Source organism: Anas acuta, chromosome 8 (assembly GCF_963932015.1).
Source record: "Anas acuta chromosome 8, bAnaAcu1.1, whole genome shotgun sequence".
In the NCBI taxonomy this organism is placed as follows: domain Eukaryota; kingdom Metazoa; phylum Chordata; class Aves; order Anseriformes; family Anatidae; genus Anas; species Anas acuta.
Genome location: NC_088986.1, coordinates 24,056,884 through 24,071,478, shown reverse-complemented (window position 1 = coordinate 24,071,478; position 14,595 = coordinate 24,056,884). Strand labels below are relative to the sequence as shown.

Genomic DNA, 14,595 nt, shown 5'->3' with positions numbered 1-14,595 from the left:
TTATTCTGTTGAAAGACACACACACTATTTCACATAATTGAAGTTAAGAGGTTTAACAGGAAGGTAAAAGTTAATAGCACAGCATTTCTCCTACAGCGTACCAGGCATCCATTTAGAAGCGTAAGTCAATAGCAATTTTTCACACTCTCCAGCAGGAAGACTGAATTTTTGCCTTCTAGGCATATATATATGACATGATGTTTGGACTTGCTACCTTCACAGGAAGACAGAGGTTATCAAACACTAGTGTCATTGGGAAGAAGCAATGAATTCCTAGAAACGTTAAAGATAGAAAATAATCCAACTCAAAATCAATACTTTACAAAATAATTGCAAAATGAATGTGTGCAAACAGCTGTTTTTCCCACACAGGTGTTAACTTTCAGATTTATTTATTTATTTATTTATTTATTAAACTTGGATACCTTTTTTCCCCTTACACGGTGATCAATTTCCAATAGCAGACAAACGGCTTTCATTAGCTACATACTCCAGTAACAAACTATGTCAGTTTACATTTACCCCATGACCTAAATTAGGGTGTTGCATTGTTGGCTAGCTTACCCAAGGAGAAACATGCAGTAGTTAGCTGAATCAGACAACTCTTTCATCAAAATTGTTTCAGTTGCACATTCTAATAAAGGAAATGACATGAAGAAGTTTTTACCATTTTTCAGCATGGAAATTTCAACCTGAAATTTCCCATATAGACTTATGACATTTCAGTTAATAGATAAAGTACCTATCACTTTCTGTAACCTCCAGAGCCTAAAAATTCACCAAAATAAACAAAAAGTTAAGCTCAGCTAAATCATAGTTGCCTGGAGCAACTGTAGAAATATGGCTCTTTTGATGTTCCTGAACCTCCTCACCTTATCATCATTTTACAACACAGCAGAACCTCCATTTCTCTGTCTTGTTGCTAAAAGCTTCAAGGTTATTGCTGGTTTTTAAGGAGTCTTTCAGTCTGCAGACAATGCCATATGCTGCATTGCTAAGTGTGGTATGGAACATTAAGAGCTGCATTAAAGAAAGCCAGACATCTCTGTATTCCAAATATAAACTTTGTCTAATGTTTTATAATCATAAAAAAGTGCTTGACATGGATAGAATATGGTCAATGATAGTTTACAGGGTTAGCAGCATATTACTTAATATGCTTTTGAATTATTCTGCCCCCTACCTCCAGTTAAGCACTGACCATAATTTCCCCCACTTTTCCATTTTTCTGTAATGTATCTCTTCCCAGATGCACTACCACCTGCAATGGTCATTATATCCCGTTGCAAGAGCCAGTGTACACTTAAGGAGCTAAAAATTACAATATATTTGCCCCAGGGTCCTTCCTACTGTGACTGATAACATTGTATCTGAAGGCATTCATCCCAGAACTAGTAGTATAAACCATGATTCCAGAATATTGAAGAAGAAACATTTAAAAATATGTTGTATGACATGATGCACAACGAATGACCGGTCTAGTGATGGCAAATTTAGCACCATTTTGACTTGCGGACTCTGCAGAAGGCGAGATTGTGTTTGAAGGTACCTCTGTGATGTTTATGAAAAGAATAAGTCCCTGACATATTCAATGCATTTAGCTTTTTTTTTTTTTTTCTCCCCACAGATTTTGCTGTGCTGAAATTCTCAAAGGCTATTTCTTACTTTTGGGAATGGCAAGAGAGCACAGCTTCCTTTAGTCTGAATCAAACTGTATAAATAAGATTCGCGAGAGCTACAATATTAAATACTGAGATCTCCTTAGCCATAATTTCTTATGTAGCTTTGTTACTACATCGATTGTCTCATGTTGTACGCCCAAATGTCAAACTTGTTCCAGAAAAAGAATCAACATATAAAGACCACTGTACTTCAGTTGTGATGCAATACAAAACTAGCATGTAAAAATTACAGCATGCATCACGAGGGATGCACACTTCTCAGCAGAATAATAACGTGAATATAAATATATGCAAATAAAGACAATAAGTGCATTTAAGTTTTGTATTTCGAAGATCACCCAACTCCTTTGATACCTGGGGGAATGGGAAGCTAAATGAACAGACCAGGTACTGACCAAAACCAAAGAAATCAAAGAGATCAACAAGTAAAATTAATCAAATTCAAGAGAGATTTTTTCATATGATGGAGTGAATCTACAGAACCACTCCATTAGATGAAGTTAAATTAGACTACTGGGAAGGCAATTTAGGGTATTAATCCACTGCACACAGAATTATGCTGCCTGCACAATCAGTTGCGGAAATCTTTCAGTTTAGTAATCTTTCTTTAGGAAGCTTTTCTGTCTATGTATTTTGTTGCATCTTTAATCTCATTATTCTCTTTTTAGCAACTTCTCCGCAACCAGACTAATTACTTCCAACATGCATAAAACATAGAGGCTCTTTCATAAAGGTTTTATTACAGAACAAAAAGACCTCCACTCTGCAGTGTAGTCTGCAATCTAAGTTTGACACAAGATGCAACAAGTGAATTTAAACAAAGTTAGGTAGATTCATGGCTGAAAGTACCTCCGATTCAAAGCGGCTAAACATGACGTTCTGGAGTAACTGTTCTTCCACTCTAATGCCTCACTGTTATTCACAGGATCTTCAGCAGTGTTATTTATCATTTAAACCAGTGGAGCATTGCTGAAAGAAACATGCTTTCCTTTGCTTCTTATTTCATGAAGAAATTGACTCCTACATTTAGAAAGCATCCCATCTTTGAAACTCCGCAGGACATTTTTGCTAACAATTTTCAAAAGCTGGACTTCAGCTGATACCAAGCTATTAAGTCTAAAAATGTCACCAATACAGTGCAGATCTTAAATATTAGGTCAAGTGGAAAGACATTTCAACAACTTAAGATTTTATCAAAAAAAGTCACTAAGCACGAGTTTATGACAGTTTTGTTAGTTTAAAGGTTTGGTTTAACCTTATGAGAAGTTTGTCTTCTCCTTTCATTGAGTGGTGGCTGTCCCAGTTTCTGAAAATATTTTATTTCAGCTTGAACCTTCAAAACCACTGGTAAATTCTGGTCCCATTAACAAAGGCCAGAGTTTATAATTTACCAACTCTTTAACCAAACCTTAAAGCAACTCAAAGACTTTGTTTTGCAACTCTGATTTCAGTGACACGTGCAGAAACCTTGTGAAGCAAGTAATGAGTTTTTCTTAATTTAAATGAAAACAAACTACAGCAAAAGAATTTACAGATGCAAATAAAAACCAAGAACCGTGCTACTTTTCTTATAGATTTTATGTACCGCCTCATATTTTTCAGTTTTACATGTGAACTAGTCTCTGCATTGAAGTTTCAAACATCTGAGATTGTTCTTTGCATTAGCATTCTTATAAAAGAAATATAGAAAAAATCTGGAAAGACAAATGAATGCAGTAAATCAGTCTGTGCAGAAGCACAGCCTATTGCTGTGTGCTACCCTACCAATGCATTTTGCTTGATTAAATATCATTAGTCTCAAATTTACTCTATGATAGCATCAACACCAGGAGAAGAATGATCTACAGACAATGACAGCTGAACAATTGACTCCATGTCACTCACTGGATCCTAGTTCCAGCAGGAAACCATCTTCATGGTTGTCAAGTACATGAGCTCCATTTAAGCATTTTCATATTTGAAGCGATCCATTTTCAATATCTGCCTCAGAGTTATCATATCATGTTAACAGTCTTAAGGTGAAAAGAATGCATAAATAACCAAAGATGGTAAACTGTACAATCACTATTGAAGTACGTATCTGTTCAGGAAATAAAAGCAAAGCTGCCACAGTTCTTCAAGACAATTAAGTAACAAATGAACAACTCAGAATATGACATTCAGAGATTCCAGTTTGTGACACATTTTTCCATAGATTAGCTGAACTGTAACCTACTTGGCCAACAGTTTCTTCAGGCAGGGATTTTAATTTTTCATGAACTCATTGCTCTAATAAAGTACTTGGCATTAGTTATGGCTTTTGAATTAAAATGCATTCCTGACATTAAATTTTAAAATCACTAAGCCATTAATTTTGACCAGCTTTTTTTTTTTTCTGTATAGTGTTTTCAAGAATTAGCAACTAAGTGCGTATTTCACCAGCAAAAGAATGAAAGCTGTACTAATAAAACTTATTTTCGTAGGTCCCTGTGGAGAATGGTAATATTTTATACCCTGTATATCAAACAAGAGCCAAAAACAAATTTTCTGTTCTGAACAAGGCTTATCTGACAAATACCACATAGTTGAACTTACAATCAAGGGCAACTTAACACAATCTGCTATCTACATTTTCTTCTACATTCAAAAATAAAAAGGTTTACAGCATTGCAGCACAGTTTTCTAAGTCGTCTATTTCTAGCAATGACTTTAGTGCCTATTTGTGAAACTATCTTGCTACAAAAGTTTCCAGGTAATAACTAAATAGCTGAGCCTATTCAATGGAGGATGCTGATCCGCAATTTATTCAGGTATGCAAGTCCATTTCAAAAAGCAGTTGTCCTACTTTACCTTATGACAAATTCCTGCTTTGTTGCTTTTGTTTAGGATAACATTCAGAAAGTTCAAAGAGCATAAATCATAGGTATTTTAGCTCCTAATATAAAATCATTACTTCAGATACCTCTACTGGCCCCTATAACCTTGCCACCAAAAGAAATAATCACCTGCTGACAGTACAGGAGCCCAAGAACAGACTTCAAAACAGTTTTCATCTTGTTTTATCGTGTTTCATCTCATTCATCTTGTACTTATGAAACAGTGTGGAGTTATGACACTTAAGATATTTAATAGAAACAGCCAATTTGATTCGCATGCTAGTATCATTCTACCATTCAATAAACTACAGTCAGTAAAGTAGCTCAGTTTTAGTTATACATTTTAATTGAGTACAATTTACACACTTTATACACTTCTAAGCAGTGTCAAATTTGCTCAACAATAAGAATACAGCTCACTAAAACAGATGTCTGATCCTGCAGCTTCTCCAGTTCTTAGTATCAGTTTTCTTTATTACTCTACATTAACTTGTAGATAAATTAAGCGTAACATGTGTCTAAAAATCCAGCTGTGTTGCAAAACGCTGCTGTAAGGCTAAATTTTCAAGTCCAAGTAGTTTCATAATCTATGTGCAGATATTTCTGAAGGCAGCAGGAATGCTATTCTTTGACAACCTAATTAAACTTCCAATAATGTCAGCAGGAATCTGATTGCAGAATGGCTCATTTTATAAACATCACTACGTTTATGACTGACAAAGAGATACATGATCAGAGATGATCAGGTGCCATCTCCTTTACAATATACACTTTACAACTTGTGTTGTAAATCACCTGCAAGTACAAAAAAAATGAAGATGTTAAGTGTGTGCTCAATCCATAGAAAGTGGCACAGTTGATAAAAAGATTCCATGGATTTTGCTCCTCTGCCAGTTTCACATTATAACTTCACTGGTTTCTGAGGATTTACTCCCAATATATACAAAAATTTACATTTACATCAGGCCATCTTCTCTGTATAATATTGGACCCAGGATTACACAAGCTTTTAAAATGCAAGTGAAATATAGGGCAGAGAAAATATAACTGGAGCTTGCATGTTTTAAGACCAATACTCTATACCACAAGTGCACATGAAGCATGCTTCTCTTCAAAGTTCGGTTTGTAAATTTGCTGCCCACTGTAGAAGTTTCTTTAAAACTGTAATTTTTTTCTTTAGTACTGTAAAGTACAAAGTCTGAAAAAAAATTACATTTCTAATTGGAACATTTCAGAGTCAAAAAAGCCATACGTTATATCCCTCTATTTAAACAGTAACAAACCCTAAGTTGGCAACTTCCTTATGGTACTTTCTGTGGTGTTGATAGCCAGTTTTTCTAACTATAGCACAGGTTAAACCAAAATGTAGAATGTTTTTAGCTCACTCATATGACAGAGATACTCTTTTAATAAAGCTTAGGTGTTAAGATAAAGTCACTTGGTACTGACCGAAGTGCCCATGCAAATAGCAGAACTTTCGAGCATATTTTGAACAAGCTGTTTTGCTTGCTCTTCTCAGCCACTTTGCAGAATCTGTTCAAAAATCCAGTGACAACTTCTAATTTTGGTGTCATTGTTGTTTGTTTGTTTTTATTTCCATTGAGATAATTGGCTAAATTTAAAGATAGTAATCCTGATACAGCAGGGATGGAAAGATATTATTAAAACACTTTCAGACCTCATAGTCCTCATTTAAATTTAAGACAAATCTTAAAAACCTCTGAAGGAGATGTGCCTTCTGGTTTTATTAAAAATGAAGGTAACATCAAATAAAAAGCAAAACTAAAGTAGAATAGGTAGAACATTTTACTTTTGTCAAACCTTAAATGTAAAGTATATTAAAAAACATGGTTTTGGATTTCAAGAACAGGAATATAAACATGTATTTTCTATCCCAGAAAAAAACCATGCAGGTGTTACAATACTTAATCATTCTCTACATCCACTGGTATGCAACATCAACTTAATGTTATTAAATAGATACACAGATACCATAAATCCATACAAATACCATGGTCTTCTGGCCTCAGTTATACTGTAGCTCAAGCAAATCTGTTCTTTGGTAACTGAAGTAAGTTCATTTTCCACTCTGATGCAGGACTGTTAGGAGACCATATTAGTCACTCATATCAGAAAACGACAACTTCTGCAAACATAATCGGGGCTACTTTCATCACAGGAAAATAATATTAGTGGTGATATTAGAGGTGCAAATGCAATGAAGTTAAAATGATTCCATCCTTGTGGTGGCTGTTTCAGGAAAAAAAAAAAATCCAAACTCTCTTCATTTCTATTCATTGTTTAATCCTGGTAACATTTAAACTCATATGAAGGTGTTTTGATAGATGGGAATGTACATAGGAACGCTTTCAGTTTAAATAAAGAGAACTCTGGAGAATGGAGATTTAAAATTACCATGACCTGAAGGTATTTGTAATAAAGTTTAAAGATTTAGTAAACTGGGACATTACAAATCCAAAAAAAATTCTAGATTTTTCATCTTCCCTTTTTCAAAGACTGACAGAATATACATATACAGGTTGACATTTTGATTTATCCAAAACAATCTTCATTTTGCTCAGTTTGCAAGTCCTATCGACTAAAATGTAGTATCATTCACAACAAAATATTTTCAATAAGTGAAACAATAAGCAAAGGAAACCAAAACTAAGCTCAGAAGCTAAGTGGTTTAGAAAGCCTTGGTAACATCTATGTGTGCATTAGTGTGTCTATAATTTTTTTATACATATATATATATAGACACACACACACATATATATACACACACGTGCGCACATGCGCACAGGCACACACACATTTGTAACCTGCAGTGGAGATCAATCTATTTTCTAATAAGGAACAAAACACATTATTTAAAAATGTGCCTAATTTAACAAAACAGAGAAGAAACTGCTGCTATCAAAATATACAATTTGGATTGCAGACTAGAAGGCTAACAACATTAAAAAAATAGTTTTAAGCAAAACCCCTTTGCTTCTGAATAACAACAGGTATCAACCTGCCATAGCATGAAGCATCCAAACCAGATTTTATAAAAAGTTTAAACTGTGACCCTTCTTCATTCGTAAAGTTCTTGACATATTACATAGTGCGAGCTCTGGTCTCCGAACTGGAGCCTCTTTCATTGTTCTTAATCCATACTCCATGAAATAAATGGCAGCTGAAGGATTCAGAACCTCAAGTGAGATTTATGCTTTACCATATACCTTAAAAGATAAAAAGAACAGAAAACAAAAATTACTATTTTTGGTATTTATAGAAATTCTTCTCTCAGGAATAACACAGACTTCGTTAAAACTGAATTCTTAGAGCACTAGCGAGTTGCTAAAGAGATGCGATGTCTTATAAGCCATAAAGCTTTATTATGCACAGTATTTGTCCCACTGCAAGACAGTCAGCTAAAATGTTTGCTTTGAAGACAATTCACATCATCCGGGGCATCAAAAGGATTCTAGCATTTGAAAACTGTTGCTAAAAATAACTCCAGCTCATTCTGGGAATTCAGATATATAGTTTAGCTGAGACTTAAATAAAAAAGCATAGAAAGTTTGATGTTCAGAATCATTTAGACAATTCCCACTGGACTTTTCTTTTTGAAGTCCACTCAATCATTCAAGCAGTTTGCTGTGCAATCAACATGAAAAGATTAAACATTCATTAAATGCATGGACTTCTCTCTTCCCTCAATATTTCAGCTGCTTCATGACCAAGTTTCTCCTCTAAATCATGAAAAAGATATTACAATTAACTTTTCTTTCAGAGAGGGTTATGAGCCATGGCAAAGCAAAGTCAGAAGCAGCACTGCTCTTCACAGAGCTCTGCTGGTGCTCCTGCATCCCTCGCTTCTCATGAAAGGCAGCACTAAGTACTTGGAAGGCTCCAAAGATTCAGAGGAAAGAAAGACTACACCAAAACTCATTATATGCCACATCTTCTCTGACCTTCCTCTTCTATCTGGTGCTGTGGACTCAGAGGCATCAGAGTAAGATTATACTTTATAGCTCTTTTATCCTAAAGTAGTTTCTCACCTTTGCTAGACTGTCATCTAGTGAGGTACAGATAGAAAAAAGTAGAGCTCTTAAAGCTCAGAACTGCAGTCCAAGCAAAGGGCTAGGGGAACAGTGGAAGAATGCACCATGTAAGTTGTTCTTCACTCTTTTCCTTCTGCCTAAAGAGAGGTGGGGGAATCACTGTACTACTCGGTTATCAGTAACTGCCCTTCCTTTACATCCACTCACATTAGAGTTTGGAGATGACTATTACTTTGTTTATACTGAAAATATACCTGTATATGTTTAACTGCATGGTCAGGGAAAGTCTAAACAAATATTTTCAATATAAAACATTGTTCAGCTGTCCAAGTTGTATACAATTGCCTTGTTTCCATAACTTTAAGTTCCCACTGAACATCATAAAAGCATGAGCAGAAAGGATTTTTAACAGGAAATGTACCTGTCCAAAGTTTCCCAGAAGCGTAGAAATACTGGCCTGTCCAAGTGTCTTTTATGGTAGCTTAGTTCTAACACTGTTACATCCCATTTCTGTACATTTGGATCCAGGCGTACTTCATCATATTTGAGATGAAAAGCTTTAACTACAGGAAACAGAAAGATGTTTAGTGCACAAACAAGATGACTTCACAGTATTTAATTATTAGCCAAAGAGAATCTCCCCTTTTTTCAGAATAAAGTCTGAGAATAAAATTAAGTCCATCTCTCAAGAAAGTCAGCCAGTCAATAAAGGGCACAGAACGCAATACAGTGGCTGGTGACCACTCCCCAGTGCTCATACTACTATAGCTCTAAGTGAAAGGGTGGCCCCTATTGCAGACATTCCAAGGGAACTGCAGAAACTCGTTGCAAACTCATGAGTTTTCTTTGGAAAACAAAGATATTCTTTCTGAAGATTTTTGAGTTGTCCAAAACCTGAAAACGGAAACAAAACAAAAACGCCAAAAAAAGAAAACAATTCATTTTACTGAGACTGAGAAGGAAGTCTAGATAGCAGATAAACCCCAAATGCTACACGAAATATTCTGAGAAATAGTACTGCCAATTTCTTCTGATCTATTACTCAGCTAATAATGGTAAATTATTGGCTATTACTTTCCTTTTGGGAAGCGTTGCCTCATGTGAATTATGCAAACCCCAAGCATTAGCAAAATGACTATTAAATCTTTCTTGTGATTCTTCTTGCTTCCTTGGCCAGATCATAATTTTGACACAATCCAGTGTAAAGTACTTAACTCTTGTACAATTCCTATCTGGTAATCAATTTGATGCATTATATATTCTTGGATAAGTCAAGATGAACTGGAGCAAAATGTAACACTGAAACAAAGCACATTTGGGGGAACTAACTCTTGTCTGTTAGCTGCTAAAACAATATTTGGTACTATAATCAGGAATTGTAATCTATAAAATACTGGGGAACAGACTCCCTGACCCCTGCTAGTGAACACAGTATGCTAAATTTAGTAGGAACACACTAGAATTAGAACAGAATCCCACGGTTCAGCAAAAAGTGCTCCAAAAGATGTCTACCTTAATATCTCCCAGTAAGGAATAAAGTAGAATAAAAATAATAAAATAAAAAAATGCAAAAGCAAAACAAAAAACCTTTTGTTCAGTGTGCATGAAGTCTGCAGTTTTATTGTTTCCCTATAATACTACTGGACAAGCAGTGTGAAACAAAACCATGAATGCATATATATTATCTGCCAGATAACATTGCCTGTTTTAAAATAAGCCTAGAGAAAGCAAAGAGAGACATACCAGAGTTATGCATTTACAAAAAAACAACTGACACAACCTTTGTGTTAAGGTTAAATGATATTAAGCTGAGAACAACCCATTTCTGAACCTAAAAAAAAATCAGAATTAAAGCACAATAATACACTCTAGCATTTTAAAGACTTTTTAAATGATATTCCAAATTAAATATTTGCTCATTAACTTGACATTGTTCAAAAATTTCATCTGGAATGCTTACTTGCAGACACAAAGATAAGAAGCTTGCTTGCTACATGAACGTTAAAGACTCAGAACAGGCGGAAAGAAAACCAAGAACAATTGTAAAGACTCATCTAACAAAATGCTGTGTGACATAGCAATTGAACAAATAAAACCAGTTTGACAGACTCAGCTCCAATTCTTTACGGTAAGCTACCTTCCTGTTTTCCAAAATGACAGTAATATGCTTTAAATCTTTGTTAATCACCATGGACCCTGTGACTTACACAAGGAACTGCAAGCTGTAGATGAAACAATGGATTGTTGCAGATCCCAGAAAGTGCCTTTACAAAGGCTATCAAAGACAATAAATATAGGCAAAGTGATAGCTAGACTGGCATTGCCCATGCACTCCCAATTTACATGGCTTTTATTTTGAGAAGTGAATAAAGCCATTAGGAAAAGCACTAGAGATACTCCTATCAGGAAAACATTTTCCAAGTAGCTAGCTTTAAAACAATTGAATGTCTTTCTAAAACATAAAGGGTGCATTTCAACATATCTTTGTGAATCAATTAAGAAAAGGTACCTTTCTTTCACTTCAAAAATCTAAGGATTTGTACATCTCCAGTCTGAACTCCTAAGGCTAGGTTTTTGATTCTTTTTTTTGGCAGAGCAAAATATATCATTACAATTCCTATCCTGTTTCCCCCTACGCATTTTCTTTATTTCTTCTTTCATTAGTCTCTTCTGTTAAACCCTCCTGTGTTGCTTTTTATTTCAAATTTAAGGCTCTTTCACTTACTACCTGTTCAATCCTTCATTCAACTCCTTCTGTTTTCTGGTTCACAGATGCATCCTTAGCCTTCTGACTGTTCCTCGCTCTGCGTCCCAAACTAGCATTCTTTTGGGGTCCTACTTCTATACCAAATATGCACACAATGCAAAACCTGATCTCCTCAGTATACTAAATGGAAAATGACAGACTGAATTTTATTTATTTATTTATTTTTAAATCTGTAGCTCAGAAAACACTGGATGCTATAAGAAGGCCTATTTTCTAACGCAGCTTCACAATGAAGCAATAGCAACAGTGGACAGAAGCTTGCAGTTTCTTTAGATATTATTGCATACTTTGCGTTTAGAATAGTGAACAGTGCAAGAGAAGTGCTCTGTGTATACCAAAACATGCTGGCACAATTGTGGTAACAAAAAAAATGTTCCAATCTACACAGTGGAAACATCTAACGTGCACATTAGAAGTATTTGTATCTTATTACCGTCTTTATTACCAAGTTTTTGTCAAACACCAGACAATACTTGCAAAACTCTTGGTGAAATACTGGGTGATTAATCCTCTCTCCAAACAAGTCATGAAATCTGAAGACAGCCTGTAAACCTGTTGTTTATAAAGTGCTATATAAATAGCCTTTAAATAGCCTTTTTGCCTATTTTACAGGGTTGGAAAGTAAATTTCCTTTCTGGTACAGGGGCTATTTCTGAAGCTCTGGTAAAGACAACAGCTCTGAGAAGATTTCCACGAGCTTCCACAGGACAGAACAGAAGAGTCGCAGAGGACACATTAATCTTTGCCATCCGTGTGAATACCCAAGACCCTGTTCTTACAACCAACCTAGTCCAACAGTACTTGACCATGAGCATAAACACCACAAAATTAAAAGCAGAATAACAAACCCTAAAACGCTTAAACAAGAACAAAAACCTTACTTTTTGCAAAGATATCAACAGGCGATCCATCAGGCAAGAGCCAAGGCCAGCCTTTGAACTGCCAAGCTGGACCCTGTACAAATACTGCCACCACACGATCCCTGTGAACATAAAAAGGATGAACATGCTGATGGCCTTGAACATCTAGAATACATTGCCTGTTCAAGAAAACATGTATCTTAACAGTGTGTTTTTTGTTGTTGTTTTTTGTAACAGTAATATATCACATTTAACAACCGCACCTTCAGTACAACTACATTTTCTCCATTACAAAGCAAGGAATAAAACGTTACTTGAATTACCTAGACTTTTAGTTCTGCCCTTTGCAGATTTATTTATTGGAAATAGCGAAATAGTGTTTATTTCTGGACATTGTTTTGCTTTTTATAAGTGTTCAAACAGTTTAAACATAATCCCCTACAAATTAGACTGTAACTTGAGATGCAGCAGTTTAAAAGCCTTTATTCCGCACACTGTTAGCTTTTATTCTAAAAATTTATTGCAAGAGACAGCTGCTAAATTTCTGCCTCCAGTTGCAAAGTGCGTCATTTATTGTGAGGGTATGTAACTATTACCTGCGGTTTAAGACAATACATTTGTGATTAAGATGATGAAGCTTTTATATTAATAAAATTTTCAGAAAAACCTTTGAGAATACATGTCCTCCCACATACAGTCTGCCTTCTTCTTGAACGTTTACATCATCCAAGCATGGTTCCTACCTACTAGAACAAATAATTGCATCCCTAACCTAACACCCAAATTTAATTCTAGTCTACCAAACCTCCAATGGAAAAGAATGATCAAGGGATATCTTTGTGATCTTTTTTAAGAGAGAAACAGAAACTTTAAGGTTTGCCATTTAAAATTGTGTGGCAAGGTTTGTAATGGGTAACAGAAAAAACAGCAACAACAAAACTTTAAAAGCAACAACCTCAAGAATTTCCATGTTTTGATTTCCAGATGCTAATATCTGATGCTCTGTTGGATTAAAAATGAGCTGAATAAAAACACATCATTTTATCTCTTTGGTCAGAAGCACTTTAACTACCAATTTGGATATTAAGGTTTGATCATCTTAAGTGCTATTTGGTATTAGAATTTCAAAACCACTGACTTGTGATTTATTCAAGATTTAAATATAGAACACTTAATTTAGGAATAGGACCTTTCCAAAAATACTTCCCTCCACTAAAATCTACTTTGGAAGCTACAAAACCATCAAAAATGTCATGCATTTAAAATCATCACACCTCTGACGAAGAACTGAAAATGTTGCCTAATTCATTACCTCACAAATAATAAACGTATTTCTCCAGAATTTTCCTATTCAAAGAGAAATATACTTTCATAGTACCAAAGAACGGGCTTAGAGACAAAATCTTTTTACGAAAAAGCTGCAAAAAGCTCTCTCTCACTCCCTTCCACCAACTGGGGCTCTCCCTTCAGAAGAGAGCTTCTATCATTGAATCCAGTTCATTGAATCTGATTAACTAGTGAAACCGCATTTCTGTTTTTACTGTTGGCTTTTTTTTTTCCTCTTTAAACTATTATAAGAAAGTTAGAATAGCAGATGTTGAAGAGGTTGGCAAATGCATCTTCCCAATAGACTCTAATTCAGAAAGAAGATAATAAAGGAGGATTCTTCTCTTGGACCATGCTTCAGCAACTCGCATGCTACAGTACCACAAACTGGAAAACTCATGAATATTCTTACTTGAATTCCTGGAGCATTTCAGACCAACTAAAAACAGCTGTGCTGCTCATATTGTTAAAACAAAATGTTATTTTTAAGAAAGATCTATCAAGAAATTTAGCTTTATATCATTTTAACCTGGAGACAACACTCCTATAGAGTCAATCAAACCCATTCTTATAGCCTTGTCTTCACTTCTTATGCAATTTAATATTATTTTATTGGTCCCCTCCACGTTCTGCATTCTCCTGATAAAGAACTTTTGTAATGAGGAAATCTATTTTACCAGTCTTGTGGCATAAGCTTTAGAGGTTGGTCTACTACTCGGTAAGGTACAGTAACGCTGACTGTAGTTCCACCAGGCTGCATCTGGTCCTTCCTTCTCTGTATTAGAGTTTCGTTTTCTCGCTGACACCCTTGCTTCTTCTTTTCATCTGATGGTACAAACCTCGGAGAATAAAGAAACATTCAGTAGGCAAAAGTAATTTGATCAAATCAACAGGAAAAATACCAACTTTATCGGAACGTTGCATTATTGGCTGAAGCCACCTCATTCTTACTATGCCAAGCCTCCCTGACTACTCATTCAGTATAGCAAGAAGACCAAGTTTCATAAGTCTTTGTGATAAAACCAGTTGTACTAAAAAGGCCCTCTGCCCCTC

At 35.3% G+C, this 14,595-nt stretch overlaps 1 protein-coding gene across 1 annotated transcript in view; it reads right to left on the bottom strand.

The window, feature by feature from the left end:
• Positions 1-6,247: 6,247 nt before the first annotated feature.
• CDC73 (cell division cycle 73) overlaps positions 6,248-14,595 on the bottom strand; it is a 98,213-nt gene continuing 89,865 nt past the window's right edge. The window contains exons 14-17 of the mRNA XM_068690178.1: positions 14,220-14,381; positions 12,238-12,338; positions 9,011-9,152; positions 6,248-7,764 (exon numbers count right to left, since the gene is read on the bottom strand). Of these exons, the coding sequence (XP_068546279.1) occupies positions 7,728-7,764; positions 9,011-9,152; positions 12,238-12,338; positions 14,220-14,381 (442 nt within the window). The 3' untranslated portion in view covers positions 6,248-7,727. The remainder of the gene's footprint in view (positions 7,765-9,010; positions 9,153-12,237; positions 12,339-14,219; positions 14,382-14,595) is intronic.